Below are 25,091 nucleotides of genomic sequence, written 5' to 3'. Positions count from 1 at the left end.
GGTGTGAGGAGACGTCGATGTGAGAGAAAACTATCGGTTGCCTCCCGTAGTGCCTCAACGAGAAATCGAACCCGCAACCTAGGTATGTGCCCTGACCTGGTTCCTGCCACCTTTTTGGTGTATGCGAGGACGCTCCAACCAACTGAGCCACCCAGCCAGGGCACTTTCCCCCACTTCCCATACCGCACAGTACTCTCTGGAAGCAAGTCACTGTGCATATCAAGGTGGGGTGGGTGGGGCAGAAATTGAGCTCCACCTCGCAGGGAGGACTATTCACCTAAAAAAGAGGGAATTCTCTTGCAAGGCTGACACTGGGACTACTAGGCCAGTGAGGCGGGGCGAGCCAAGCACAGGGGCGGGCCCGGGCCGTCGGGGAAGTCGGGGAGGGCAGAGTCTGTGGCTGCCAGGGCTTCTTGGTTCCGGGGCGAGGTGGAGGTCCGCGGACCAGAGGGTGGGTGCCTGCCCTGAGGGTCTGGCCTGGGATGCGCGCCTAGGAGCTTCCTCCCGTTCAGCAGGCAGAAGGTGACTCCACAGGTCTGCTCATCAGAGTGCACGTTCCCCTCAACTGCGGTGCGGGGACGTAGATCGCGGCCGGTCTGGGCGTCCTCGGCGCACCCGGAACACACTGCGCATGCGCCAGGCGGCAGGCCGTGGTGGAGACACGGCTCCTCCTGGCAAACGAGGGCTTGGCTTCGGTTAGTGAAGACTCCACGCAGTACTGACGGCGCCCAGCCTCTCTCCCTGCTGCCGCGGCCCGTGTCTTTAACTCGCGATCATTTGGGTGCTGTTCCCGGTGTCCACGGGCCTTGGGCCCGGTTGCCCCCCCGCCCCATTGAAGCCGGCGCCCTTCGCCGAGGTGAGCCGGAAGCACTTCTGGGCCTGGGCATCCCGTTGTCCGGGTAACGGGAGCAGCCGCGGGCTGCAGCGTTCTGGTATTTTAATTTTCTGGTCTAAGGAGGAGAACGGAGTTCGCATCGCGTGCCTCCGTCAGGCCCGGATATCGTACTTTTGGCGAATGTTGGTCCAAGAAGCCGCGGTTGAGGCGCTGGCGAGGGGAGGGGTGCGGGATGCGGGATGCGAAGGAGCCTAAGGGCGGGGGTTTGTAAAGAGCCGCGTCTGGGTCGCGCTCGGCTGGTTGCGGCGAGGAGGGCGGTGCGTGGGACCTGCAGACCGCTCGAGTGCTGGTCGGACTGGGAGGAAGGACGGTGGCGTTAGCCGGGCTGTCACCGTAGCTCCACTCGTAGAGCTCGCTTGCGCTCCACATGGGCGCAGCCGGCCGGGACCCAGCCTGCGGCGGAGACGGGGCACCAGAGCGGGTGAGGGGGGCCCAGTCTGGTTGACCCTGGGAGCCGACTTGCCACCTTTTGGTAGGTGAAACAGTGACCCTTCCAGGGCCGAAGTGGGATGTTAATAGTGCCTGGAACTCTTGTCCTGTTACTCATTTCTGCCCGGCATTAGTAGTAGATTGGAAAAACTGTTGTATGATTGAAGTGCACGTACGTAAACGCAAGTAGTGTTTATATTATGTTACTTATGTACTCATACATATGTAAATCAGAGTAGGAGGATACAAAAGGAATAGTAAAAGCCCCTTCTCCTTACACATCTTTGAACATTTTTTCTTAAATCCTTTGGTTTCATAAACATCTATAATGTGCTCTAAAGCAAACCTAGAAGGGATCATTAAGTTTGTACAGTTCTGCAACTTTGTTTTTTTCACTTAATATATCTTGGACAGTGTTACCTCGTAGCACATATTTTCTCCCTGTTAATGGCTGGGTGATACTCCTGCGGTGGTTTTTAGTGGATTTTATGTTTATGTTTCCAAGAAAGTAACATGTAGAAACTCTAGTAGTCGTTTTAGATTTTATCATCGTGTCTGTTTTGTCTGCTTTCTTGGCTCTCACTCCCTCCCTGAGCTCTTGCAAACCCCATTAACTGCATTTACTTCAGGATCCTGTTGTGTTTTTGTTTCGATTTTCCTCTCCAAGACTTCCTGGCTGATGGGGGCTTCATGGCTCCTGTTTGTTCAGAAGTATAGTTAGGTGAGTGCTGAGTAAATGTCGATTAGATTTGAGGTGGGTAAGTCACCAAAGCACAGGATTATCAAATCAGTTATGAGGATTTACACAGATTAACCCGCGTTTAGTAGGACCTCAGGATAGAGCTGTTAACGGGCATTCCATTCCTGCACAAGGGATCGTGATTTAGCTCTTACTGTAAACGCCCTGTATACGAAAACCTTTAGAGAAATGGTTTACCCAATAAAATATGTTGGTCTATTTGTGTCTTTATAGGTACAAAGAACAGTGATTCTCATATACTAGGAGAAAAGGCACAGGAAATGCTTTTTACTTTAGATTGGGCACCTAAACAGAAGCTGTGATCTCAGTATGAAGAAGGGAAGGGGAAGAACAAGCCGGATGAGAAGACGAAAACTCTTCAGAAGTTCTGAATCAAGAGGAGGTACAATTTTGATTTTTTTGGTGCCAGTGACGAAAAAGGGATTTCGTTGCTTGGTATTAACAGGTGCACATAGCTGTTGTCAAGGGCACGTGGGCAGTGTTCACAGAGAATGTTTCTCAGAGAATACCCTTTGTAATTGTGCCACTGTGTTCTTCTCAATCGGTGGGAATGTAGATATGTTTATCATTGCTGCAACTGTGTCTCCTTTGGGGATGACTTCCAGGGTTCTGTTTCTAGTCCTAACCTCTCTCCTGACCTCTAATTACCTGCAAAGTATCAATGTTTATATATAAAGTCATCATTTTGAGTTCAGCCTAACCCAGTTTGAATGACCTACTGTATGTGAAAGTGCTTGGCTAACTAGAAGTTACTATATTATAAAGTTAGATTTTACCAGTTGCTTTTCCTGCCTCTGAGATGACCATATAGTTTTTCTTTTTAGTTACATTGTTTGTACATTTTAAAATTTATTCCCTTTTATGATTACACTGAGACAATTCATCAGATTTTCTTTTTAATGGTGATCTGATTATGTAGTGATTTTAATCACCACTTTTTCTTTCCATGATTAGTGAATGAGAGCTACAAGCCTGAATTTATAGAGCTTAAGAAGTGGCTGAAAGATAGGAAGTTTGAAGATACAAACTTGGTACCTGCTTGTTTTCCAGGTAAGTCTGGCCTTCAGTTCTCATGACCTTTGTCACAGGAGGCATGTGGGCACAGGTGGCAGGAAAGCACGGACGAGTCTTGCAGGTGGCGCTGTTCTCTCTGGGAGCATGTTTTGTATTGGGTGTCGGGCCTCCTGCCTTGTAGTGGTTGTAACGTGTGTGGAGGTGGGTTAACACACTTTACCTAAAAATAAAGCGGCTTGTGAGGAGGACTTCCAGAGTGGTGAAATAAAATTCAAAATATAAAAGGGAAATGAGAACAGAAAACTGCGGTGAAGGCAGGGATCAGGCTGACACAGAAAGGCCGTGATTATGAAATCCGGCGCGTCTCCCAGGGGTGAGCCACCTCTCTGACGCACTTTTCCCGCAGCCTGGACGGATTCAGGGGCATGACCTGGATGTTAGTGTCTGTAAGCCTCAGGTTACTCCACGGAAGTGCAGGTGATTCTGGCACTTAGACTTGAAGGAAATGTCCTCACTGGGTCCTCGCAGGGGAGACAACTGTGTGACATGGTGACCGGTGTCCTGGTCGGCACACTTAGGGTGATGTCACGCGACTTGTGAAACCACGCAGGCTCCCACGATTATCCCATAGCTCAGGGGAGTCAAACCGTTTTCTGAGGGGAGGGCGGTTCTCAGTGGCCGACGCACTGGCGTCCTCTGGTGTGCGACTGGACAGGAGGGCTGGGGAAGCTGAGGCCGCGCCCTGGGTGCTGGAGGAGCAGCCCTAGGGGCTGAGGCTGTGGCCATCCTCTGCCTGAGCAGAGGGGCTAACACTCTCTTCTCAGTCTGAGCAGCTGGTGGTGGAAGTTGAATTAATGTTCTTTTCTGGAAATTAAGCAGCTTGTCATGGACTTTGGATTAGCATTCTCTTCTGGAACATTCCCTTAGAGAAGTCAGGCAGCTTGTGTGGGTGTGTGGGAGGGAGGACCACAGGGCTCTTCGAAGGGTGTGGGTCTGCTGTGGCGTAGAGAAGGCTGCGTGGTTGAGGCCCCGACTGTCCTCGTCACGGGTCAGGTGCAGGCGTTTTCCCTGATAGAACGTTCAAATCCTATGCTTCTGAATGCGCCCCTCGGACATGAAAATGATTATTCCAGTACCCCTAACTGAGCAAATTCACGTCCTTATACATCACCCAAGAGGAATGATTTACCACGTGGGCCCCTGGTTGAGTTAGGTGATGCATCAGTTATACACGGTGACTTTGGGCTGAACTACTTGTTTGAGCCATTTTCTGTTAGTGGTGAATCATGTTTGTCAGTCTGTGGCAGAATGTTCCTGTTTGGTGTGTCAGGAACGGTCAGTAAAAGCCACCTTCTTAGGTTTTACTGGATGGAGCTCTTCACAAGATGGTCGAGATGGTCGAGAGAAACTAGCCAGGAGTGGATGCACGGGGCCTGAGGCCCGCCTACTCCTCAAGGTCAGTTTGCCTCGAGGAGGATAGGTTTAAAATTACCAAGCAGGGATTGACATAGGCTTTAAATGGAATGCCTGAAAATAAGTAATCCATTCGTAGTTGGGAGCAGTGGAGGGTTACTGTTTTTAGAAGTAGGAGCAAGTATGTCTGAGCCCCTCCAGATTCATAGCCACAGAGGGGCGAAAGCCAACTGGTTTGGCCACGATCAGAGCCCCGGCTGACAGTGCTGGGGGCCACGGGGCCTCTGGCAGCTGGGGCTGCTCTAACAAGTCACCGCAGACTGTGGGCTTAAACAGCAGCGTGGCTCTCACAGCTCTGCCGCCGGGAAGTGCAGGGTCTGGTGAGGCCTGATTCCTGGTTTGCAAACTGCCAGCCCTGCCTTGTGCCCGCACGTGGTGGGCGGAGCACAGGGAACTTGTGTCTGTTTTTTATAAGGCACTAGACTCCATTCATGAGGACTCCACCCTGTGACCCAATCACTTTTCAAAGACCCTCACGTTAGGGGTTAGGGGCTAGGGCTTCAACATGTGACTGTGGAGGAGAAGGAGCATTCAGTCCATGACACCTTCTCCAGGCCCTTTATGTATCTTCAGCTCTTCATCAGCGTGTGGTAGAAAGAAACGTTTATGGCATTCTGTCAAAATGTACAAAATTGGGGGGCACTGAGTCTTAGCGTGTGGTGGAGCAAGGCAGGGGTCTGAGGTTGCAAGCAGGATTCAGTCTCCAGACTGCTGCCTGATCTGTGCTTTAGGAGCTGACCCCAGTATGTCCTTTTCCCCCCAAAGCCCTGGCCACAGGTGAGCCCCGGGCAGATTTGAGGTAGCAGAAACTTTAAGGCCGTGGGAGTCGGTGATAAGCTTTGATAAGGTCCTCACGGCTACTTCCTACCGTGCCTTAGTCTGTGCCGGTTATTGTGGTCTGTTTTCTGGTCGACGTAGTTTCTACTGTACCGTAGAAACACAGGTGAAGTATCTTCCAGATTTATCCCATATGCCAGGCTCTGTTCATATACAGGGTGGGCAAATGTAGGTTTACAGTTGTGAGCATGTAGAACGCAGTTTATTCTTATGTTATTACTTTATTAATTATTGTATTATGTGTATTACAACTGTAAACCTACTTTTGCTCACCCCTATATATGTTTGGTGATAAATTTCCACTTAAAATTTCGTACAAGTCTTTTAAGGGTGACCCTGTGGTGGGGGGCGGGGATCATTTTCTTAGTGTCGATTCCAGAAAGGGTCTGGCTCACAGGGCTGATTGCCCCACCCTGGGGCACCCCCCGAAGTTAGGTTCCTACAGCCAGAACCGCGTGTCTGATAGCTGGGTGCTTCTGGGTGGGGAGGTGAGTTGGGACTCATCAGGCAGGAATTCTCTCCATGAGCCAGGAGCTCCCAGTAGTCCTGCGGGCTGACCTTTGCTGAGTTGTGTTTCCTCCTGGCCAAGAGAGAAAAAGGTCGAGAGCCATGAACTTGAAGAGATGAGTACTGTAGACCCATGCAGTAATTACTGGTCGTGTCGTACGTGTGCCTGCCAGAGAAGTGGCCATCTGACCGTTGCAGGGGGTGCCGCGGGCACGCAGGGACAGCCTTCCATGGAGGTGGTGGTGGGGACCCTGTAGTGTGAGTGCTCTGGCCAAGGCCTTGGCTCGCAGGGGGCCGGTGGCGCTGGGCCTGCCCTCGCCCAGTTAAGGACAGCACCCAGTCTCATGGGTTGCCTGGTCAAGGAGGGGAGGGGTATAGTCCACAGGCTTGGGGGACCTGACTGGGCATTACTGGTCAGTCAGTCAAAGAGGTCTCGAGTCATTATGGGGAAAGCTGGGTCTGGCAAAAGTGGCACGAGGCCTCTGAGGTCTGGTGGGTAGTAGGAGTAGCGCCCCGCCCCCCGGCTGGTAAGGCCCCAGAGGAGAGAGGTCCACTTAAAGGTCCCTGTACGAGACCAGCCGCAGATCGGTAGAAAGTCCGTGATCCTTAGGTCTCAACTCTGCAGCTCACTGTGCCCTTCCGGGTTACACACCCAGAGGGAGGTCAGGACGTTTTCCAGAGAGCTTCTGGGTCCTCGGGGGGTCAGAGGGTACGAGACACCCAGCTTCAGCTCTGTGGGGTTTTGAAGTTCATTCCCGTCTCTTATTCAGGAGGGTGTCTCTGAGCCCTGGGAGCTGAAAGGATTTACCGTTTCTCTTCTTTGTGTTCCTAGGTACGGGAAGAGGGCTGATGAGCAAAACATCCCTGCAGGTGAGAGTTTCCCTTGTCCTCGAAACCCAGTGGAGATGTTGCTGCTTTGTTACTGTGGTTTAAACCAAGTGGATTAAAAATATTTCAGATGTACAGGCATTTTTTTACCCAGTAGACACATTTTGACACAATTCTGTCAGTTAGAATGTAGTTTGCTGCATACAAGAGACAAACCCCCAGTAACAGTGTGTAAACAGTAGAAGTTTCTCTTGCCCTCGTGTGAACAAGCCTGGGTAGGCAGCCCGCTGGCGCGGTGATCCATGGCCATCTGTGGCCCAGGCTCTTTGCAGCTCTCTGCCCGCATCCTTCGAGGGGGCCGACACCCTCAGGTCCTTCGTGGAGTGCCTGGAACCGGAGCAGCAGGACCTAGCAAGGGGGTGAGGAAGGGCAGACTTCCTCCCGCCAAGGAAGTTCCAGCCTCACCTCATCTGCCAGCCCAGGTGCGCAGCCCCGTTGGCAGTGAGGAGGGCAGAGGCTTGTTGGTGTTGGCAGCCAGCAGTTTCTGCCAGGCACGTTATATAAGTCAGATCATATTTTCCATGTGCCAGGGGAGGGAGCTGCTCTCATCAGAGAGACCCGGCACAGTAGAGGGGGCAGAAGGAGCAAGCAGGGGGAGGGGGCCTGGGATCCTGTCTCCAGATGGTCCCCAGCTCGCTCCTCACCCCCTGGGCGTCTGCTCCCTCCCCTGGAGGATGAGGAGCTGGATGACAAGGGAGCCCCAAGGCCCCTTGTAGTTCTTCCCGTGCTGGGTCGTGTGCACACCTTCCTGTGCAGCTGCACATTACGCCTTAATTTGTTTGTCATTATTTTTTTATGCCATCCATGTGTTTTTTTAGTGTAAAATATTTTATTTTATTTTTAATAATTATTGTTCGATTGCAGTTGTCTGGATGTTTAATTATTTTTATTTATTGAAATTACCTTATTTTTAATTTCTTAATTTCATTTATATAAAACCCAGCCATGTACTTATGTTTATTGTAGAGAATGGTAACTTTTAATGTTATAATTCTGCTATGCTATTTTAAATTTTTAATTGGGGCAAAACATACATAACATAAAACTTACCATCTTAACCATTTTCAGTGTGCAGCTCATTCCTGTTAAGTGGGTTCACATTGTATAATGCTGCTTTTTGAATGGAGGTGTAATCCATTCTGTAGCAGAATGTGGGAGGGGAGAAATGTACCTCTCACGTACGCAGCAGTGAAGGTGGGTTATTTCAGTTGAGATCGTGAAATGATAATTGGCAGCTGCTCTATGCGTACTTTTAAATAAGACTTTTTCGTTAGACTTTGGAAATTGAGACGTACTTTACACATAGTGAAATGCACAGATTTTAAAGATTTTATTTATTTATTTTTTAGACGGGAGAGGAGGGAGGGAGAAAGAGAGGGAGAGAAACATCAATATGTGGTTGCCTCTCGTGTGTCCTGCACCGGGGAACCTGGCCCACAACCCAGGCCTGTGCCCTGACCGGGAATCAAACCAGTGACCCTTTGGTTCACAGGCTGGTGCTCAATCCACTGAGCCACACTAGCGAGGGCAAAATGCACAGATTTTAAGTATCCAGTTTGATGAGTTTTGATGATGAAGATATTTACCCAAGATACAGAACGTTTTATCAAGTGGTTCTTTACAAATCAGAAAGTCACAGCTGTCGGTACAGGAAGGGATGGTAGCAATCACCCAGCTTAATCTCGATTTAACAGCCACGGAGCCCAGACAACGTTTGGCTGAAATTTTTAACTTTGGTGCCAGTTATAACAAAAGCAGGACCTTACATCTGGCTTCTTAGTGCTTCGTTCCTGGTGTCAGTTACCTGGCATCTTAATTTTTCTTCCTGTGTTTCTATCTCAGTGGGAGGAACTGAAAAACTATCCCTTTGGGGTGGTAAAACAAGGCCCTGTCCTCAGCCAGGGCACCGGCTGTGTGGGGAGGAGGCCACGGCCTGGCCCAGCCACTGCAGACATGGGTGACCGGGTGGGGGTTTGGGTGGCTTCTGTCTGTTTCCTGAAGGCAGCACGATTTCTGGGCCTGAGAAAGTGAAGGGACAGTTTGATTTGGGTTGTCCGAGTGTTTCCACTTTCCTTTCTGGTCAAAGGTTGACTGGTGGTGGGTGTCAGTCCCACCATTGACCTTTCGTTCCCATCGGAGTCGTAGGGCCTGCGTGGGAGCAGCCTCACCTCTACCTGCTGACTTGGGCACAGGCTCAGTCTGCTGGGGGGCCCTGTGGTGGTCTGAGGTTGGGTTTTCTGGGCTCTGAGGACAGGATGGCAGAAAGGGGACTTGGTGAGACGCGTGCTCACAGGTGGTTCCCAGAGCATGGGCGTGCTAAACTTGACTTTCTCTTTTGGTAAGGAGGGACAGGTGATTCTGTCGTTGCCCGAGAGTTGCCTGCTCACCACGGACACAGTGATTAGGAGCTACTTAGGGGCGTACGTCGCTAAGTAAGTGACCGCACACACGCTCATCTGGTGCCCCGCTTCTCCTTTCACGTCTGTGTCATTGGCAGATCTGTCCCCTAAGACGGGGACACGAGGACCCAGCCCCTCCACATAGCTGGCACCTGCAGTGATGCGGAAGGTCTGCTCTGCTCAGTGAAGCTTTGTCTTAGCTCATTGTAAACTGCATTTCAAAGGTTTTCAGCAGCTGCCTGGGAGGTGGGCTTGCATCCTGACCTGTCAGAAAGTAAAGCTTAAATGGGTAATGGAGGGACACCGCGGCTGAGGCCCTTGGCTCGTGGGGGCCTGTTCTCTGTCGCAGTAGAGCTTGACAAACATTAATTACTCTTTTGTTTCTACCCTTGTGGTATTTGCTTGAATTTTCTTTCAACTCTGAAGAGCTGTCGACATCATGAAAGAGTTAGTTCTATTTGGCCTAGAGGGAGGAGGCCAGCGTTGGAGTGGAGAACTGTTTTCTGGCACATGCTGCAGTGGGCCTTCGTCGGGGGACTGTCTGAGGACGGAGTGCATGAGATCCTCAGCAGACGCGTTTTCTAAATCGTGAGGGTTGGAAGATCGCACTGTCTTTTAACCCAGGCCAAGTTCTGGGTGTGCCCGCCCCCCTTGCCTTGCCGGAGGCCCGACGCATCTGTACTGGCCTGAGTAGAGGCAAGGATGCCCTTAGTGTTAGTTTTCTGTGTCATTCTGAAACTTTGAGTAGACTGTACGGGAACGTAGGAATCTGGGCTTTGAAGGATTAATGTGAACTTTCTAAATACATTCTTGCAGCGTGAGATCTTTTTGGGAACAGATGAAAATACTGCAGTGTATAATTGTAGTAGAGATGGTAAGTTAGGATTAAAATTGAAGTAGCCACACGTACCCAGTGGATGGGGCAGGTCTAAATTCTTTCCATCGGCCCCCCACCCCCACCACGTTTTATAGCAGCATCCAAGTGACAGAAGTGACTTCCACCAAAAGCTTTAACAGCGGAGAGCCAAGCTGGAAGCAGAGGTGTTCTGCAGAAAGGAGCCCCTTGCAAGCAAAGCCGGGACTCAGGTAGTGAGATTGTCCTCCTGTCGATGGGGTGACTTGCTCAGAGGACTTGGGTCAGGTGCTTTCCAGAGAGGAAGCCTGGAGAAGGAAGGCCCTCCCGCCGGCGCACGAAGGAAGTGGGCGAGGAGGAGCGACAGTGGCCCAGCCCCGCTGGGAGCCAAACAAACCACGAGGAGGTCTGTAACTTCCAGTGAAAGTAACTTCTTCACTCTGGCTTTCGATTTTAAAAGGTGGCAGCCTCCTCCATCTCCTCTGCTGGCTCTGTGCACCTTCCTAGTCGCAGAAAAGCATGCTGGGGATCGGTCTCCCTGGAAGTCTTACCTGGAGATTTTACCGAAGGCCTATACCTGCCCTGTTTGTTTGGAGCCGGAGGTGGTGGACCTCCTCCCCAGACCTCTGAAAGCGAAGGCCAGGGAGCAGAGAACCTGCGTGCAGGAGTTGTTCACGTCCTCCAGAGACTTTTTCTCTTCCCTGCAGCCTCTGTTCACCGAGGCTGTGGAGAGCATCTTCAGCTACAGCGCCTTCCTGTGGGCCTGGGGCACCGTCAACACCAGAGCGGTGTACCTGGCGCATGCGCGGAGGCAGTGCTTTTCCGCGGAGCTGGACACCTGCGCACTGGCCCCCTACCTGGATCTGCTGAATCACAGCCCTGCCGCCCAGGTAAGATATTGACGAGGGCACACAGGTTTTGTTTCTGTAGGAAGGACTCTGACGTGTAGAACCTGTGACCTAGAATGTGAGTGAAGCCACAGGGAAGGGTGCAGCTGGCTTTAGGTGGCCCTGCCTGCCGTCAGTACGCTCCAGTCTTTCCTCCCAGCCCCGCGTTCCCTCCTGCCATCCTCCTCCTCTGCCCGCTTTCCCCTGCTGTCCAGGCCAGCAGAGCCCGGGGCTGTACTTGCCCTCCCCCCTCCCCGCCCCCACCTGGGGTGCGCAGTTCTCCCTCCTCCCTCTGAGACCTGGCACTGCAGTTGGGCCTGCTCGCCTATCCCGTTCCCTTTCCCCTTGGTGTCGCTGTCAGCCTTCATCTGTGCCGTGCTCACGGGCCAGCGTGAGCATCTGGCCCTTCTGAGCTCTGCTGTCATGGAGGACGGGGACTTTGCCGTGTTCCTCAGTGTAACCTCAGGGCTCGCTCAGGGCCTACCGTGTAGCAGGCCTTCTCTAAACCTTCACTGGCTGGGCAGCTGTTGTTCGGAGGAGTCTGGGGATCATGAAGGCATCCCGCTGTGGGAGAGTTGCAGCCTCCTATCCCCCAGGTCTGCCCCCGGCACAGGAGGGGGCTTCCTCCTGTGGGCCCGCAGGGTGGAGGCCAGCCGTGGAGGGGGGCATCTGTGTGCAGGCACCCCTGTACCTACCCAGGGTGCCCCTGGAGGCACCGTGGCTGGAACTGGTGCTCATCTGTCCCCTTCACACCCCACACCCCCCTGAGAAGTCCGTGGCACCTGGTTAGCCCATTGTCATTGGAGGGGAGTGCAGGAGGCCCTCACTGCGCTTTCCGAGGCCAGGACAGTCTTGTCGATTGTCTGCTTGTCACTTCTGTAGAAAGCTGTGCCTCTAAACCTCGAGCAAAGGAGGCCGGGTCTAGGAGGGTGTTTCTGTGGTTGAGGTTGAAATAATGTTGGGGGCGTGTAGTGCAGGGGGAGGCTGGACACAGGGACTCAGGCACCCTTGGTGTGGCTTTATTTTGGGGACTGTTAGTGCATGTGTGCCCAGACCAGTCATTTTACAGTAGACTGCAGGGTACTGCCTACTGCAGCCTGGGGGCAGGTGGTTCAAGGGCCTTGGGTGGGCCTAAGAGGTTTACTCTCTGGCCTTTATGGCAAAAGATGGCTGTGCCCCCGTCTGGAGCGCGTGGCAGCTGGCTCTTGGCGTGGAATGCCAAACCACGGCCCCGGTCTGTTGTCCATGCCGCAAGGTAGGGATTTCTCGGCTCGCCTCATCTTGCTTCGATCTGCTGCTAAGTGAGGAGGCTCAGTGCCTCTGCCGACTCCTTACTGTGGGGGACAGTTAGGTCTTGTTTTCCTCCATACCTATCAACTCACAAAATTGTCGCAAATCCAGGTGACAGTATCAGCCGGTGACACCATGCTCGACGGCTGCATATTGTAGGACCTGAAATTCTCTGGGCCTTACAGGGCCCCAGAGGCCCAACTGGAGTCCTCTGCTCTCACCAGATAGTTAGTCCCCAAGCTGTCAGGGAAGGCTCCCCACCTGGCTGGTCTCTCTGTCAGCCAGACTAGCTGCCCCCACTGGGCCCTCAGCCCACCAGGCCTCACCTCCCCACCAGCCTCGTAGTCACTCAAACAGGCAAATGGTGTCTTTCCACTGAACCCAGGGAGCCGGTGACCTATCACTATGAAGCCCGCCTCCAATGGCTCCCGCTGGTGACTCTGCCCCCTAGAGCAGCCCTGTGGGGCCTGCCCGGCCCTTCCCCGCCTGGCTGTCTACGAGGTCCATTGTCAGGGGTCCCGAGTTCATCCATCCCCCCCAGGGGCCGCAGTGGGGGCAGGCACTGTTCCAACTGTGGGTCAAGTCAGTGGCGAGTGCAAGGGCACCTGGCTTAAGTCAGTGCAGTGACTTAGTCTTCTTAGTGCTGTGTTTTGCTTTAAAAAATGCTTTACCCAGATTTTTCTGTATAGGTGAACGCAGCATTTAATGAGGAGACTCGCTGTTACGAGATTCGGACGGGCTCACGCTGGAGGCCGCACGAAGAGGTGCTCATCTGCTACGGCCCCCATGACAACCAGCGGCTGCTCCTGGAGTATGGCTTCGTGCCCCCCTGCAACCCCCACGCCTGTGTGCACGTCGCCCAAGGTTGGGGCTCTCTCATCCCTGAGATGGTAGACGTTTTTCCCCCTCTGGGGATGCGGTTATTTTAAGTTTTAACAAAAGGGGCAAACCTTAAGATGCTTGTCATTTACTGTCTCCTAGGTGGGGCTAGCCTGACTCTTACTGCCCATGTAGTTGTAATAATGAAGTAAGAACAACAAGGTTTGATCGCTATTGACGATACGAAGAGCCGAGAAGAGTTTTGTCGTGTTAGGTCAGGTAGTAGAATGGAAGAGAAGGGAGCGTGCTAAGGAAATAAATGTATTAACAAAAGGGAAGAAAAGGAAATTTTTGTACTGAGACATTTCACTGTCACTAGAGATATGATAGGATTAGAAAGCAACAAATAATAGGTATTTATTAAGCACCTATTGTATGTAAAGCACTGTGTTAATCACAGAGATAAATACATTACACAGTCTTTGTTTTGGGGTTTAATGCCACAATGAAATAATGATTTTCCCCCCCTTTTATTGGTGCCCTGACCAGGGATCGAACCCACAACCTTGGTGTATTGGATCGATGCTCTAGCCAACTGAGCCATCCAGCCAGGGCTGAAGTATTGATTTTATTTATGTTCTTTTGTGACCTGTTAACAAGCCATCATCATTGGTATGGCTATTTTTAAAAAAATTAAAAAAAAATTCTTTTGTATTTACTGATTTTTTTTTTTTTTGAGAGAGAAACATCAACTTGTTGTTCCATTTATTTATGCATTCATTGGTTGCTTCTTGTATGTGCCCTGACCGGGGATTGAACCTGCAACCTTGGTGGATCAGGACGATGCTCTAACCAACTGAGCCACCTGGCCAGGGCTTGGTATGGCTATTTTTTAAGGTAGTAATTTAGGTATTTTATGCTGTGGAAATTCTAAGTACGGTGTGAAAAACAGCACATAGAAGACTGAGTTCCCCTTCTCCTGAAGCAGCAGAGAACAGTTTCCTAGGCCACGAAGAAATGGCCAGACTTACTAAGTATGTAATTTAGGGTAGTTTTAATGTAAGTTCTAGTGGAAATAGAACCTTGGTCAAGGTCATACTGCTCCATCCTATAGGCCCATCCTATAGGCAGAGTCGTAATGCTGTTTACAAAAATGAACTGGAAAAGCAGAACCGGGGCCTTGTGGGTGTCTCAGGAAACTGGCTCGGAGAGCAGCGTCTGAGTATGAGAATGAGTGTATGTAATACTGACGGCCATGAGGTGCTGGCTTGTGAACGTTTATGTGTTAGCTATTATTATGTTTAAAAAGCAAAAACAGATATTAAAAGACCATTTAAAAATAGAAAAATCCCTCATGACCCTATTACGCATAATAGCTTTGTTAATTTTTGCATATTCACTTTCAGTTGCTTACGACCGACTGTAGGCACGGGCTCCCAACCACTGTGAATTCTGACTTTTAGGGCTCAGCACCGTGGGCGCCTCCTCGTCCTTGTGCAGAGCCTGCACTGGCGGCGGGCGCGTTCCCGCGGTCCTGCCGAGCTCTCCCCTGCCTGCTTCTGTTGGTCGCTTTGCCTAGTGGGAGCGTGAGCTGACGTGTTGGTTGGTCCTCCGCCTTGGAGTTCTTGTGGCTTTTCTAGGACTGGTAATAGTCTCACTGAGTTGGACTTGAATGGTGTTTTTTTTTTTTTTTTTTGGTGTGAATTAGGTAAAACTGTTTACATATGTTTTGATTGCCAATGGGAGGGAAAGTGAGCTGAGAAGGAAAGGTTTATATTTTTGTCTAAATTACACCCTAAATCTCAGTCTGATTTTTTTATGTAGACGTGCTTGTTAAGTATCTTCCAGCAGCGGATAAACAGATGGACAGAAAGATTTCCATTCTGAAGGATCATGACTTCACAGAGTAAGTGTTTTCCTCTCTCAATTGCTCCATCAGGCAGTTTGAGGACAAAGTTGAGGGTCAGGGTTTCTGTGGGGATGAGACGCCTTTTGCTCTCACGAGTTGACAGGTGGGTGTTCATCGAGCATGTGCTGTGTGCAGTGACTTGTGCTTGTCATTGTGGGGCACACAGGTGGGTAAGGTAGTCGTCGAGAAACTTTTTCAGGGACTAAGACACCAGCCTGAGAAGCGGAGCTGCTGTCCCAGAGCAGAGCCCTGCAGGTATCAATGGGTGGCCCTGCGCCAGCTTCTCCCTACTGTGTGGTGAGGAGGGCTGGCCCTCCGTCCCCTACCGACGTGGCTCAGGCTCCTGGGACGAGGGTGGCTGGGTGACTCCACACACCTAGGATAAGCAGGGCTCGAGGGGTTCCCTTCAGACTTGCCTCCGAAGGTGAAACTGAGTGGTGAGTAACCAGGCCCCAGTGTGGGGCTCCCAGCTGTGGGGCAGCTGTGGGTCGGACCCCCAGGGCCATCCGGACTCTTGCCGTTCACCTCGCTGCGACCCGTGGCACTGGCCCTCCTGTGGGGCCCCTCATCCAAGTTCAGCCGCTTACCGAAGTAAATTGGAAAGCAGCTTTTGATGTTTGTTTTTAACCCGAGAATTTTCTGTTACTCAGGCTTTGTTATTAAGTATTTGCAAACTTGTTTTTCTCTTTTTGTCTTTGTGACCCAGATCGAAGGTTCCCTAGTACTTGGTGACTGCGTTAGAAAAACGTTTCGCTCTTTAGCCGTTTGCCATGAGGCACTGAAGTGACGGGCTTGTCCTTGCTTTTCTACTTTAGAAATCTGACGTTTGGATGGGATGGACCGTCTTGGAGGTTACTCACAGCGCTTAAGCTGTTATGTCTGCGAGCTGAAGAATTGTGAGTTCCACGTGTGATGATGGTCACGGGCTGTGGCCGCCATCTGGAGTGCCACTGTGTGTGTGGGGCTGCTTGTTCCCCCTTACTCGCCTGTGGGGTGGGGTCTCGCTTCCCAGTGTTCACTGTTCCTGGGATTCCGGTTTGAGCGCCCTGGTCAGAGTGCACGGTCCAGAGAGCGCTTCAGTCCCTCTCAGACACTCCCCCCGCTGACCTGCAGCTCCTTGTCCAGGGCGAACCCATCAGAAGTGTGGGCGCCATGCTGTCCAAGCGAAGTCTGAGTAGCTGGGTTTTTCCCTGGAGCCAGCGGAGCTCCTGACCCAGTTCTGCCCTGGGGGCAGATCCCGACCCCTGGTCAAGGAGAGGCCTGGATGTTTTCATGGGGGCAGGTAGGGTAGCCCCCGGTGTAGACATGCATCCTGGTCAGGCTCCTGGTCCTTCCCCCACCTCGGAGCTCCTGCGGCCGTGTGTGGCCCAGGCTGGAGCTCCTTCATCCTGGGGCTGTCGGGCAGCTGGGGAGCAGCTCTCTGTGTAGAGAAAGCTCGGGGGGAAACTATGGGCAGGGGGACTTCTTGAAGAGGGTGAGGCATCCCCGAGTTGTGGGGAGGGTTGGGTGAGATAATGCTGGAAACCGGCCTCCGCACCGAGCCTGTGGGTGGGGGCGCCCATTCCGGGATGCCTCATGTGCTGTGACGTCACTCCCTTTTCTTCTGTGGGGACTTGGGGAGAAAAATCACTCCCTGGTCCCCGCCCCGGTAATGGTCGAGAGTGTTCTCAGCAGACACTTCTGTGCCTGCAGGGCCCCTCTTCCTGTCGTTCACTAGAAACTTGGGCAGACCAGCTGTCCATGGAAAGTGCGGCCTCTCCTGGCTGCGTCTTATCTCCCTCTTCTTTCTTTGCTGCCTTTTCCCGGTCCATGGTCCATTCTTCTGACGTCCGTGCGCACCCACATAAGCTTCCTCAACTCCTAGGAGAGAGGTGTGCGTCCTTCTCAGGCACATCAGCCTCCGCTTCAGCACGACAGCTGGTTGTTTCCAGGGGCCGCGCTGAGGCCGCCTTCCCCCCGGCCTCGTTTCTCCCTGTCCGGCTGTGGCAGGAAAAGTGCCTTCTTGGGGTTCCACCTGATGCCTGTTGGCATGTGCCCTTTCTCCCCTGCGTCATCTTGTCACTGGGGATGAGCACTTCGCTGTCCCTACTCGCAGTCTCTGTGCCTAATGTGGGCACAGTGGTGCCTTCTCTGCAGGTAACTGCGAGGATTAGATTAGATAATTGTTTCATATAAAACACTGCCTGGCACGTGGTTTCCTTCCTCTCTTTCCTGAGAAGTCACGTGCTCCTGAAGTTTCAGCTATCGTCCCTGAAGCTAAAGACGTTTGAGACTATGTCCTGGGGGGCTTGTCAGAGGTCCTGCATTTCTAAGCGTCTTCTGTTTACTTCCACTCGGGTACTGTCGCAGTCTTTCCCCTGGTAGGCCACCTCCACTTGAGGTTCTGCACGCCTGTTCTCCACCCTTCCTCCCACTCCTGCTGCTCCCTGCCGTCTAGTCGGCCCCGCCACCTTCGGGGCCAGCGTCCTGCTGTGGCTCCCTCGTGCCTGCCCTGAACGCCTGCACCACTGCCTGCCCACTGAGCCGCACCTCCTACGAACGTTCTTAGTGCCCACGCGGAGTGACCTGCGTGGAGGGAGGCACCACCGCCGATTCTGCCGTAGAGCTTCTTACTTGTGAAATGTGTTCCCTTCAGGTTGCCATATGTCAGGAGAGACTTTCACTTAAAGAAAAGGAAAAATCTGCCTTTTTGCCTCTTAGTCCTTTTGGCTGTGGACTCACCTTCCTGTTCTGTCTGCTGCTCTGTTCCTGTGCCCGGTGGATGTGACCTGGTCAATGACATGCCAGACACAGGGTGGCGTGATGATAGGAGTGCCCTCCCCACTGCTCATCCATGGCTGTCTTCCTCAGCACAGCAGGGGGACTGTCCTGGCGGGGGCCGGGGGTGGGGACGGTGTGGGGCTCCGGTTATGGGCGCAGTTCATTTTGTTACGGAAAATCCGGACAGGCGTGGGGTGTGGTGCTGAGGTGTAAAAGTCGTCTGTATTTTATCTTGGTTCCAGTCCACGCTGGAAAAAAGTACTTCTTGGGGAATCGGTTTCAGATACAAATGAAAAGACAAGTCTGGACGTAGCTCAGAAAATATGCCATCATTTCGTGGAGGAGACTAACGCTGCGCTTCAGAAGGTATGTTTCCGTAACTTCGCATCTTCTCCTTAAACAAGGGTTCCCATGGAGAAGTTGCGAGCTCTCACTTGCTGGGGGGGCGGTGCCCCTTCTCAGGGCGTCGTTTAATGCCTTAGTTCAAGGGGCGTCCGTGTGATCTGTTTGTGAGTGTTGATGTTGTGTCTGAACCTTTTATTGTTATTTTTTTTTCCTTGGCAATTTCATTCTTTTTTAAAAAATTTATTTTTAGTGTATTTTTTCCATGACCATTTATCCCCCTTCATAGCCTCTTCCACGTGCCCCACCTCCGCAATCACCACACTGTTGTCTGTGTCTATGTATCCTTTGACCTTTTAGTAGGTAAAATCATCGCATGAATTATTGGTAATAGGTGTTTAAGTACTGTTCCCCTTTTATTTTTATTTAGTAAATGTTATAATTAAATGAGAAATCAGCTCATTTGAATGAAAACATTACTGGGATTTAAACATTTTTAATGAGTCTTGAAGACAATACTGTGCTAAGTGAAGTAAACCAGAACACACAAAAGACAAATATTGTGTGGTTCCACTTAGGGAGATACCCAGAGCAGGCGAGTCCCTGGGGACAGACCGTGGAGGGAGGGCTGAGGGAGGGGCGGTGGGGAGTTGGCGTGTAGTGTGTATTGGGTTCAGAGTTTCTGTTTGGGGTGAAGAAATGGTTCCGATGATGATTACATAGCACTGTGAACATACTTGATGCTACTGAATTGTACATTTAAAAGTGCTCAAAGTGGTACATTTTATGTATATTTTATCATAATAAAGCACTTAAAAAATGACTTCCAGGTTTCTCACATGAAAGCTGAAGAAGTGGCTTTGGTGACCCAGCTCACTCTGGTTGAAACGCTGTGGACGGAGGAGCTGAAGGTTCTCCAGGCCTCTGCTGAGATCCTGACCCGTCTGCGCACAGCGTCCACAGAGCGCTCCCAAGGGCCTTCGCTCAGCTCCTGCGGGGGCGGGGCTTCTTGATCATTTTTACACGGAGGCTTGTTTTTGTCTTTTATAGAATCGCGCACACTCAGCGTCTGGTTTCTATTAAACATGGATATGCTCACTCCTCCGCCTCTCTGTTCCTTGTGGGGCTGAGTGGTGGCTGCTCCAGGGACCCAGGCGGACATCTGCGGGGCGGCAGGTTCTGGTGCTCTGTCCCTGTGGGGGACGAGCCATCTGATGGTGCTTCCAAAACCCAAAGTGAACAGCAGTTGGTCCTGACAGAAGGAGCCTGAGGACTGTGCTGGGCCGAATGAGGGGTGGGCTCCCTGGGTGGCCTGCCTCTCCCTGGGTGGCCTGCCTCTCGTCCACCTCAGCAGCTGCAGAAGGGCGAGACGCGGCACTCCTCTTGTGCTGTGTCACCGTCAGGGCCAGGGGTGCCCCAGCGGTGGGTGGCTTTGGCATGGGGAGTGCTGGGCAGTCCTGGGTGCCGGTGGTCCTGGGTGCCAGCCGGCCCTCACCCCAGCTGCTCTGACCTGAGCAAAGCACCTCAAATTTTCCACCCTTGACTTCCCAGCGGAGCCTGAGTGTGAGCTGGAAGGGTGGTTCCCCTGCGCTCCAGCCTGGGTGCCCCCACCCAGCAGAGGGGCAGCAGATGGCCCAGGGGATGCCACCCCCCACCCCTGCCTCGCGGCTCTCTGAGAACCAGGGAACTAGACGATGCGAGGGCCTGCCTGCTCCGACTGTGACATTTGTGAGTAGAAGAACGTTAGTCAGTCACTGCTACACGCAGGAGAAATGTGGGGCCCCCTCTGTCCTACTGTTCTCAGATTCCCAGGACGGGTTCAAGTCTTGGCAGTGACGTCCCTTCGCCGTTCCCTTTACGGTGGGCGCCCACTCACCTTTTATTCTGCCCTTTTCAGGGTGGCATTGGGAGGATCAGGAAAAATTCTTGTGCCCAGTGGCCATGGAGAATGACCATGAATCTTTACCTTTCTTTTTCTAAACAAAATAATGAAAGCATTTTAGGCCATTGACTTGCCTCTGAGTGTGGTTGTATATAAAGTGTGCTCTAAATAGTACTTTTGAGATCCTCTCTCTGGATTTATACTTGTCACCGTGTTTTCATGCCTGTCAGTCAACACTTGGGACAACCAGGGGCAGGGGTGTGGGGGTCAGAGCAGGTATCGGATGACGTTATCGAAATATAAGACAACATTAAACATCGGTGTGACTGGGTGCAGGGCCCTCCTGTGCAGGGTCATTCAACCCTGCGGTTATCCTGTTTCACAAGGAAGAGGTAGAGACTTAGGCGTCTAAGATTGCACGCTTAGGGCACCTGGGGTGGAAAGGCCACGGGCCCCGCCCTCCGAGGGGCCCCTGTGCCCAGTGCTGTGTGTTTGCGTCCGGAAATCTCCGTGCCGTCCTCACGCGAGCACAGAGTCCATGGGCCCGTGCCGTCATCCTGACTTTCAGCTGGCGCAGCACGTGTGGGGAGTGGCTGTGCTTCCAGTCTCGCGAGAGTTAGCCAGCACTGTAGGTCTCGTTGGGGGGCGGGTCAGAGAGGTGGCGTTGCTCTTCCCGCCCCGCAGTGGGAAAGTCCATCCAAAGCGTGGTGGGAACCCTGCCTGCCAGAGAGCAGCCTTCTGCCTGCTTCCGCCCCAGCACCTGGCCAGCTTGTCCTCACCCGGCGGCTGCTCGCCGGGACAGGCTGGAGGGGGCGCAGGCGCAGTGCGGCCTGTGCTGGGGCAGAAGGGGCTCTTTGCTCGGGAAGCGAGGGCCTTGCCTCTGCCCTGTGGACACAGCTCCTCGGTCCACGTGTCCTCCTCACGTGGGCGCATGGAGGTAGGTGTGGCAGGAGCCTTCTGGGGGACACGTTTGGGGTTCCCAGGAGGAGGGCGTTTCCCCTAAATGTGCTCCTGGCCTCTTGCATCCTGGAGCAGAGCCCATCTAACTGCTGACTAGGGAAGATGGCCTGGCGGACTGTGTGGCTCTTTGAGGTTTATTCCTGGGCTCTGTCCTGTGTAGGCTCCCCGCGGGGGGAGCCTGGCCCGGACAGCACTGGCTGGCCTCGGGATGTCTGCTTGGAGTTGGGGTTCCTGTAGGTACACCGACCTACAGCCGTCCCATTTTGATCTCTATCCTTACTCTTATTTTATACCCTATTCAGAACCAGGGTGGGAAGGGGGGCATTTCCCTTACAATCATCAACAGGCTTTGGCTTCTAGGACCCCTGGGTAAGTCGTGCAGGGGTGGGCCTGCCAGTCCTGCCCCAGACTGTGCCGGGGCTGCCCCCGTTGGGCATTTCTGGCGCCCGGAGCCCTCCTGGTTTCCTCCCAGGTTTTCATCCCGCCTGGGGAATGAGGCCTGCTGTCCTCAGAAGGCAGGCAGCGTTAGAAATAAGCATTTTTACAATTGTACCTTCAACATTCTGTCCTCTTCATATGTATAGTTGGTGTTGACTTCATTTTTTAACAGCTGCGGTGTATTTTGTGATACCAGGGACTCACCAGCTTTTTCTATAAAGGGCCGGAAAGTAAGCATTTTAAGCGTCCCGGGTCATACCGTCCTTGCCCTAACTGCCCCGCACAGCCACGGACAACGTGCGAGCACGCCCCGAGGCGCTGCCCCAGCGATGCTGCGCGGAGACAGGGTGCGGGCTAGCGCGGGCTGCGCCCTGTGGTGCTGTACCAGGCTCGTCGCTAGTGGGCGCTCAGGGCCCACGCATGCTGCTTCCTCCTTGACGTCGCTTCACGCCTTTCCAAAGTAAAGCGCAGCGGTGGCTGTGCTTTAGTTGTCCAGTAAGCAGAACACAGGGACCGTGGCAGAGAGTGCATGGCCTGTGCAGAGACATCGGCAGTGGGCGCCTCCCATCATCTGCCTCAGGTCCCCACCTTGTTTATCTGGAAAACAGTAGGTCAGAGACTCTCCGTGTATGGGCGGGGCTGGGGCACACGCTCAGGCGGGCTCCTGGGGCGGGGGTGGGGGGGGGGTGGTCTGTGACCGCCTGCTGGGCAGACCCCTGCTCACAGGACACAGCCCCTCCCTCGGCCTGTCCTTGCAAAGTCACTGAGAGCCAGCAAAACCCATCTCCGCTGAAGGGAGCCACGGCCTGTGCCGCGCTTCTACCCCAGACGCTGTTCTCTTCCTCGTTCTCTAATTTACCACCGTTTTCCGTCTTCCTCCTTCTTTGCTCTTCTAGTCCTTGCGCCTGCCCGAGGTTCCCGATACACCTACCCCGGTGGTATCGGTTACTGCAGAGTGTGTGGGTGGTGAGCCTCCCACGCTGATGTGGCCGGAGGGGACAGACAGAGAAGTTAGGGGCGAGTGGACGCATTCGTCCAGTCTCAAGTCTTTGAAGCCAAAAAGGGAAGAGGTTGCCCGAAGGTGGGGACTGGTCATGACTTCCTAGGAAATCAGAGCTGCTGTTCTGTGACGGTGGCTTTCCCCTGCCCTGGGGGAGCCGCCCGTCCAGGCGCAGAGGTCGGGAACTCCTCCACAGCCCCTCAGCTGCTAAACCGCATCCCCGACCAGCTTTGTCCTGGAGAGGAAAGGCTGACAAAGCCTGTGTGGGTTTGTCGGCTGAGGCAAACAGGGCGCTTTGCCGGGGATGCCGTCCTGTGGTTCACGGGGCAATCAGCCTTCTGTAGATCCGAACATCTCGTGTGAGTTCAAGGGAGCAGGAACACCGGGGGAGCATAGGCCCGACGCACCTTTCTGCAGCCCTGCCAGTGGCCCCCACAGCAGTGCCGCAGTGTCACACACGGCGGTGTCACTGAGCCCCATACAGTGCCGAGGCGGGGCCCCATTGTTCGTGCAGACCTCGGAAGACCCCGGGGGCAGAGGCTGCCCGTGCCCACAGTGGGGAGGCTGCGGGGCCCCCAGCCCTCCTCCCCAGGGCGGGACCCCCTGCCCCAAGCTGCCCTTGACTTGGGGAGGTAGTGACGGGTACTTCCTAGACTTGTCTGTGGTGGTCCTCGGCGTTTCTGTGCTGCAGGTTTTTGCTGCCTCTTTTCTGTAGTCCCAGCTGTCCCCAAGCTATTGCTACCGGTGGGCGTGCTCATCCATTGCTTCTGTGGGGGGTGGGGGTTGAGCATGGGGACCCCTCGCTGAGTTCCTCACTGTCCCATGCAGAGACAGCTGAGACCAGGGTCTCTCGCCGCAGGGTCCGACTGAATTGTTCTGGGTGTGCCAGGATGTAGGGGGTCTTCAAGCTCCCAGGTGACTCTTGTCTGCCAATATTCCCTTTCCGAGCCTCTGGGCGATAGGAACAAGCTGCTCACCTTCTCCCGGCTGGAACACTCTGGTTTTCCAAGGGCTACAGTTACGCTGGTTTGGGGAGGCAGGAGAGGGAGTGCCGACTGCTAGACAGCTTCCCAAGGCTAAGCTGTGGAAGTAATTGTTGAGTACAGGTTAATCCAAAGCTCCGATGCTTCAACCTTGGGTTTGGGGCCCAGTTCAGTGCCAGTGGCCAGACCACAGCAGGTGCTCAGCACACCTTCCTTCTTTTCACCTGTCTCCATGTCAAACAAGCCACACCTGCTTGTGAAGGTCCCAGGGGCTTGGGTGGAGGCCTGAAAACCGCGCCCCCCCCCCCCCCCCCCCAGTAGAGCTCTGTGGCTGTGGGCTCTGCAGGGCGCCTGAGACACTTCCTTTTCCGAACACTTGGTGGCGGGAGAGCACCGCTGAGCTGGGGCACCTGGCCCTCCCTGCTGCTCTGCCCAAAGCAGGTGACAGTGTGGTTTGCTCAGACGGGGCTGTAGGGTCTGGACAAAGCAAGACCCACTCTGTGTGTTGCTGCTGAGATAAAATGCAGACGTGCATCGTCTCCTGCGGGCCGGCGGACCTCACTGGGTGAGGAGCACAGGCAGATGAACGCTGGTTCGAGGTGAAGGGGCCTGGCGTGGTGTGGTGGGCCCACAGGCGGACAGTGATACAATGCAGGACCTGCCGGCCTCTGCCTGCAGACAGGCCATAAATAAACGTCCACGTGTAGCACTTTTTTTGAGGAAGGGAGGACTTCTTGCACCAGGTAGCCGGCTTTACTTCATCACTGAGAGCAGGCAGAGCGAGGTCCTGCCACACTGGTAAAGAGGAGGGGCCACTTATAAGGAGCTTAAATTGCCCACCCGCACAAAGAAAGGGGGGTGCTCCTGAGACTCCCCTTTTGCCAGGTGCATCTAGAATTAGGGCCTGGTGCAGCCTGTGGCGAGCAGGGAAGGAGCCGTTTGCTCCAAGTACAGCGCCTCCCAGTGGAGGGCAGCAGCACCAGGGTGTCCCTGGACTCCCCGGCCACATTGGCTGACAGATCCCAAATGGCTGGTGGCGTGAGCCAAGTTGTATAACATCTCACAGTGGTGGCGAGGGTGGCCTCCTTTTAGATGACTTCTTTGGTCTGCTGGACTTTCTCAGGCCTCCGTTACCGGTCCTGAGATCAAGGTTAATTCACCGTGCAGGTTGGGGACGCTGCTCCCTCCGGACACCCTGCTCCCCTCTGCCGTCGATACACCTTCGGCTTTGCCTTGAGTGGAGGTGTGGTTTCTCTTTGGCATTTCCTCTGTGGCGCGCGCGCAAGGCCTGGGTGGGGCTCCTTCCACAGTTTGCAGGTCTTCCCCTCAATTGGAAGAGTAGAGAAACCAACCTCCAAATGACCGTGTGTCTGCCTGGTGTTGCCGTACTGCTGGCAGCTGCTGGTTTGGGACCCGACCCGGCTAAGGAGGGTTCAGGTCGGGGTAAGGAGCCGTTTCTGATGGCTGTGGTTCAGTGTGCAAGGCCGGTATCCCCAGCCTAGCTGTGACTCACAGGGACACACCAGCTGCATGGAAGAGGAAATATTCCATCTCTGTACTCAGCAGCCGCGTCTCTGACATAGCAGGAGCATGCTGCTGGCTGCGGGCAATCAGTAGAGTCCACCTGCCTCCTTTTATTGGTTACCAGTGACAGGAGTCTATTGGGAGGGTCACTGCCACCAGGGAGGGTCCCTCAGGAAGCTGGCCAGCACTGCCACCTCTTTTGCGGAGAAAGCGAGGCCCGGGCCCTGTTTGCGGACGCAGCG

At 53.6% G+C, this 25,091-nt stretch overlaps 1 protein-coding gene across 6 annotated transcripts; it reads left to right on the top strand.

Moving 5' to 3' along the window:
- The first annotated feature begins 388 nt into the window (after positions 1 to 388).
- Positions 389 to 19,160, top strand: SETD4 (SET domain containing 4). Of its 6 annotated transcripts, none has more exons than XM_045195549.3 (12): positions 389 to 856; positions 2,298 to 2,466; positions 3,039 to 3,134; positions 6,748 to 6,785; positions 9,147 to 9,235; positions 10,175 to 10,288; positions 10,516 to 10,945; positions 12,922 to 13,096; positions 14,876 to 14,957; positions 15,776 to 15,856; positions 17,963 to 18,086; positions 18,893 to 19,160. In XM_045195549.3, the coding sequence occupies exons 2-12, from the start codon at positions 2,394 to 2,396 to the stop codon at positions 19,073 to 19,075; spliced, it is 1,485 nt and encodes a 494-aa protein (XP_045051484.2). In that variant the 5' UTR covers positions 389 to 856; positions 2,298 to 2,393; the 3' UTR covers positions 19,076 to 19,160. The 6 variants fall into 6 exon arrangements, with proteins under 6 accessions (XP_045051484.2, XP_024417211.2, XP_045051492.2 ...); XM_045195557.2 differs by lacking the exon at positions 389 to 856 and adding an exon at positions 867 to 932; XM_045195561.2 differs by lacking the exon at positions 389 to 856 and adding an exon at positions 998 to 1,017.
- The last annotated feature ends 5,931 nt before the right edge of the window (positions 19,161 to 25,091 follow it).

Source organism: Desmodus rotundus, chromosome 2, assembly GCF_022682495.2.
Source record: "Desmodus rotundus isolate HL8 chromosome 2, HLdesRot8A.1, whole genome shotgun sequence".
Lineage (NCBI taxonomy): Eukaryota > Metazoa > Chordata > Mammalia > Chiroptera > Phyllostomidae > Desmodus > Desmodus rotundus.
The sequence above is the reverse complement of the archived record's forward strand: the minus strand, read 5'-3'. Positions and strand labels throughout refer to the sequence as shown.